This window comes from Rutidosis leptorrhynchoides, chromosome 5 (genome assembly GCF_046630445.1).
Source record: "Rutidosis leptorrhynchoides isolate AG116_Rl617_1_P2 chromosome 5, CSIRO_AGI_Rlap_v1, whole genome shotgun sequence".
Lineage (NCBI taxonomy): Eukaryota > Viridiplantae > Streptophyta > Magnoliopsida > Asterales > Asteraceae > Rutidosis > Rutidosis leptorrhynchoides.
The window spans coordinates 143,283,434-143,289,019 of NC_092337.1; the positions used below are offsets into that span (position 1 = coordinate 143,283,434).

General features: G+C 29.4%; 1 protein-coding gene across 2 annotated transcripts; it reads left to right on the forward strand.

The window, feature by feature from the left end:
* Positions 1 to 2,453: 2,453 nt before the first annotated feature.
* Positions 2,454 to 5,234, forward strand: LOC139846685 (homeobox-leucine zipper protein HAT22-like). 2 transcript variants are annotated; one of them, XM_071836169.1, is made up of 3 exons: positions 2,454 to 3,145; positions 3,293 to 3,375; positions 4,610 to 5,234. In XM_071836169.1, the coding sequence occupies exons 1-3, from the start codon at positions 2,651 to 2,653 to the stop codon at positions 4,887 to 4,889; spliced, it is 858 nt and encodes a 285-aa protein (XP_071692270.1). In that variant the 5' UTR covers positions 2,454 to 2,650; the 3' UTR covers positions 4,890 to 5,234. The 2 variants fall into 2 exon arrangements, with proteins under 2 accessions (XP_071692270.1, XP_071692271.1); XM_071836170.1 differs by having other exon boundaries at positions 2,457 to 3,145; positions 3,296 to 3,375.
* The last annotated feature ends 352 nt before the right edge of the window (positions 5,235 to 5,586 follow it).

The following is a 5,586-nucleotide window of genomic DNA, read 5'->3' on the forward strand; positions in this document are numbered from 1 at the left end:
TATTAGGGAGTGAGTTGGTTCACAAGCGCAAACTGAAGATTTGTACTATAATTTCTTGGACACAATTACATGATGTTAGAGTTACATTATATAGGGGGATTACACAAATCGTTTCCTAATTAAACACAAATTCTCCATCGACTGAACCTCGCGATCCTCGAGGAAAGTCTTGCGATGCGTGAGACATCGCAAACAAAATCTCATGACCCATGAGGTCTTTCTCACGATCCACGAGAAGATTCTGTCACCAATCTTTTAATTATCGCACAAAATTACTTCAACCTCGCGACTTGCGAGCCGTTTGCGACTCGAAACTATTTGATAATCTTCACATACTCAACAAATCATCCATCCAATTCCTTCCATTTGTTTGCCTGTCAACACTCAAGAACACCATTTTGTTTTTAACTCTTTTCATTCCCTTTCATTTCCATCAAAAATAACACTCGAACAATAACCACTAATTAAACGTTCAAACAGAGCTAATTAACGTTGCTTTTACTTGAAATAGTATGTGTATATAAAGCATGAAGTATGAACCATTCAATTGTAATTATTGAATCAATAGTTATTCACATGTATACGAAACGTAAGGTCGATTGTGTTTTATTAGCGTGTTCAAATCCGGCTAGCTACCAAGTTCGTCCTAGCATATATATTGGCAAGTTGCATATGCATCTAGTAATATATCTAAAGGTGGTTTAAGAATCGTAGAAAATGATAAAAGGCATTCGACAAGGGTGATGGAGTTGAAAAGGTTGTAGGAATCATTTGTTGACATAGTTTCTATGGCCAAATGATTATGAATACCCCATGTATGTCGTGTACCCATCAATCATGGGCATAAATATATTACATATATACTCCACACTTTCCCCAAGTACATTAAGAATCTTGATGTTATGTAAACATTCCAAGATTTCATACACGAGACTTTTTAAGGATAAAGTATTTAAATATTCCAAAATTTCAAATTGTTGATGTCGTTATCATTAATATAATACGTGTATCGTCATGATACGCTGTTTTAAATTAGGTAAAGACCGAATTCACACTCATATTGATCTCCCTATAAAGATCGTCAGATTCTAACCTGTATTTAGTTAGTCAGTAAGGTGGATGCCCGCTTTTGAAAGAAGATCATTCCCACAATCATAATAACCTTCGTGCCGAGGTTATGTTTGGTACCGATGACACGTTTGTAGACATGTCACCATTAATAGTACTATACGAACTAGTACTATACTACTCCGTACTATATTAGAGGTGTCACTACTTAAATTGGCAATATCTTCGCTCATGTCTGCTTCAAGCGAGAGACGTTTTCGGACAGAAGCATGATGGACAACCGTCCAGGACTTAAAAATTTAGAAGGCTAAAAAATTTAAATATATATACAATTAATATTACTATACGAACTAAAAGCGCATTATAAAGTCAATTCATTCATATAATTTTTATCAAATATTATATACAACAAAGTTAACATAGAAAAACTTTAAAAGTAAAATGTGAACACTTGTAACAGAACAAATGAAGTACTATATATATTAGAGGTGTCACAACCAATAGCGGCAATCCCTACTCATGTACGCTCCAAGCATATTGTAGTAGTCGGTAATCTTATTACGTGCGACATGCTATTACTTGACAATGGCCATTTCTTCGTGCACTCCAAAAGACAAACCCCTGCCATCATCTTCTAATAGATAGAATTCGTTTATAAAAATAACACATATGTTATCAAGACAGGGTACACAATCCCATCGATTAACCTCTCGAAAACCTTGTCATGTCAAACAACATATTGCAAAGTGTCGACTTTCTTAACCACCCTCGAGATTATTTACTTTTGTTCGACGTTAATTGGAGTATTAACGAATGACGATCGATCATTAATACACTTTGAAGACAATTAGTGAAAGATAGCTCTCGATGACTTTACACTTTTGCATACTGTGTACAGTACTAATTAGATGAAATATGCTTCAAATGAATATGTTTTTTGTACCGGATGAAAGAGTAAATATTTCATTCTAGATGGACAATTTTATCGTAGGTAATGCAAAAAACACTATCGGACAGCATTTCTTATCGTTTATATGTACAATTTTTTTTTATTGGAGGGGAAAAATTGCAATATAAATGAGTATATTCGATATAATTAAGAAGGTGTATAGAATCAAAAGAGTAACTTTGAAGTTTGTTTTGATTCGATTATGTTATTATTGCTCCAGAAGGTCAACTTCTGTATAGTAAGAATTCTACTTATTTTCCTTTATCGTTTTATTTAATATTTAATTATTATTAATATAAATATATATATATATATATATATATATATATATATATATATATATATATATACATTTATATTTTAACATCATATTATATTATATTATATTATATATTATATTATACGTAGTATTAGATTAAAATATATATTTCTAACCACCTTATAACTCCACTTTTATAGACAATATTCCCATTTCTACACATTCATTCATCTCGTTTTTTAAGCATCATCAAAGCCACCACACCCCACACCCACCAAATACTTTCCTTCCATATATTTTCATTAAATTCCTCATCTTCATAAACACACAAACCACTTAATTATCATCACTTATTTCATAAAACCAACAAACACATGGAGTCTAACCGTTTTTATGACAACACAAAACTTGTCTTAGGACTAAGCCTTAATTCATCAACAACTATGGTCAAACCAAACACCATGAGTCCCATCAAGGGTCCGATCGAGCCGATATCTAGTAGTTTAGAGCCATCCTTGACATTAGGTCTATGTGACAACCATCATCATGAACACCTTAACCCTAACTTGAACGTCGTCGTTTCAACCGATCTTGGTGGTTTAAATCGACAAGATAGTTCCATAATTAGTGGTGGAGGATCGTCGTTTTCAAACATAAGTGTGAAGAGAGAAAGAGATGTACGAAGCGAAGAATCGGAAAGAGTTTCGAATGATAATAATTATTCGAGAGTGATGAGTACAACAAGTGTTGTTGATGATGTTGAAGATGATGATGGTAATTGTGTTAATGGTAGAAAGAAATTAAGGCTTACTAAACCTCAATCTGCTCTTCTTGAAGAAGCTTTTAAACTTCAGAGCTCTTTGAATCCTGTATGTGTAATTATCTACTTTTTTCAATCTACTTTATGATATACTTGTATTCACACACAAAACCCTAGTGTTTGAGGTGATTATATTTTAATCCATATTAATATATTAAATAATAGTGAAGGTTAATGATGATTATTGCTTGATTAGCAGAAACAAAAGCAAGAATTAGCAAAAGAGCTAAAGTTGAGGCCGAGGCAAGTTGAAGTTTGGTTCCAAAACAGAAGAGCCAGGTAATACTTCTCTAAAATCATTAATTTTAATTTTTATGGGTTTTTACTTTTTTATTTCTTGGCTGTTATGTTTTTTTGATTAATCGATTGGCGAATCAAGTGTAAGCTAAAAGACTTCCAATAATCTAAATTAATTAGGTTCCATATATTCTTATTATATGTATTTGGATTTGGATTTATAGATTTAGATTTAGATTCTTATTATAAATTTTTATTTGTCTAATTTTATTGTTCTTTAGTATTTTTTGTTGAATTTAAAACATATGTAAACTAAGTTGTATGAATCTCAATTTTATCCCTTTAATCAAGGAACATTTGACTGAATAATAATGAACAAGAATAATAATAAGGGTAATGATTTTTAATAGTTATTTTATTTTAAGTGGACAATATAACAAACAATATGGGACATGAAGAAATTTTGAAATTTGATTTTAGATGGCCCGAAAAGATTTTCTGTCGATCTTTATATTTAAATTTTAACATAACTTTGACATACTTTGTCAAATTTGGATAAGCAATAAAAAGTTATGGATTATGTGTTGTTTAATTGGTCGTATTAGCTAGACGGTTGCGTGGATATGTTCTCTTCTTTTATTTATGTTTCTTTTTTGACAAACTCAACGTCATGATCAACCACTTTGTGAAGTAATTATACACGCACTACATAATTGATTGCCATTAAGAAGATTACATAATTATAAGTTGATAAAACATTTGACGGATGATAACACAACTAAGATTTAATTTAGTTGATTGATTTTACACTAATAATCAAAAGAACTAAAGGAGACATAATTTTATCCTTCTTTTATATAAAAGAAACTTTTATTTTGTTATTATTGATTATTGATTATTATATTATATGACCTATGACTATTATTATTATTATAAAATTATAAATTATAGATAATATATATTAATTAATTAAATATTATAAATAAAAAGAGAAGAAAAAAGTAAGAAAAAAGAAACTAGCGATGATGAATGAGGTTGTAACGACAGACCAAATATATAATTGTGGGCTCCTTGGCCTGCCCTTGATTGTAATCTGTAACCACAATTATTCCAAATACTATTGCTACCTTTTAACTTACGCAACCAATCATTTGTTCTTTGAAAATATTTATATTACTAATAATTAAAAAATATCTACGTAACCAAACATAATCTAACTTGGTACTCGCCAAATTTTCATTTTACTAACACTTTGTTACGTAATTATCATATGAAGGACGAAACTGAAGCAAACGGAAATGGACTTCGAACACATAAAGAAATGTTGCGAGAAATTAACGGACGAGAATAGAAGACTACAAAAAGAGCTTCAAGAACTTAAAGCATCAAAGTCGTCACAACAATTTTATATGCAACTGCCAGCGGCCACCTTAACGATGTGTCCATCGTGTGAAAGGATCGGAGACAACAAATCATCAACGGTCAAGAACCCGTTTCCAATGGCTGCTAAACCACACTTCTTCAATTCCTTCACAAATCAATCTGCAGCCTGTTAATTAGTTGAAGACTAATTAATTAAGATAATATATTGTGAATGTGGTTATTGATTTATTACTTATATATATATACATAGTTTGAATATGATATATTACCTAAACCGCCAAGCATATATAACCCTTGTACCTTTTTTAGAGTCAAGGGTTGGGCGAGATTTGGTAAATGTAAGTTATCTGATCAGTAGACAATTATGAGGAATTCTACTACTGGTTTTATTTTTTCGTTTATTTCCTTTTTTTTTTTGTGTGTAACATCTAGCTAGGATATACTCCGTATATGTGTATTTGTGATATATATATTATGAAATGAAATGAATATATATATGATCGACTATTATTTGGTTATTTCTTGTCCTTTGCCTTATTTTAGCTACGATAATGATGTTCATATATTGATAAATTAAGTTAATATCAACAACTAATAATCAATAATAATAATAATAATAAAAATAATAATAATAATAATAATAATAATAATAATAATAATAATAATAATAATAATAATAATAATAATAATAATAATAATAATAATTATTATTATTATTATTATTATTATTATTATTATTATTATAATTATTATAATTATTATTATTATTATTATTATTATTATTATTATTATAATAATGTAATAATAATAATACAATCATAATACTAAAAATAATGTGACATAAATAATAATAATAATAATAATAATAAT

What these genes read in the sequence shown, in the direction of transcription:
- LOC139846685 (XM_071836169.1), top strand. Translation starts at nt 2,651, where the DNA reads ATGGAGTCTAACCGTTTTTATGACAACACAAAACTTGTCTTAGGACTA. An exon ending in TTCAGAGCTCTTTGAATCCT is followed by an intron (nt 3,146 to 3,292) that starts GTATGTGTAATT and finishes TTGCTTGATTAG; the next exon opens with CAGAAACAAAAGCAAGAATT. An exon ending in TTCCAAAACAGAAGAGCCAG is followed by an intron (nt 3,376 to 4,609) that starts GTAATACTTCTC and finishes TATCATATGAAG; the next exon opens with GACGAAACTGAAGCAAACGG.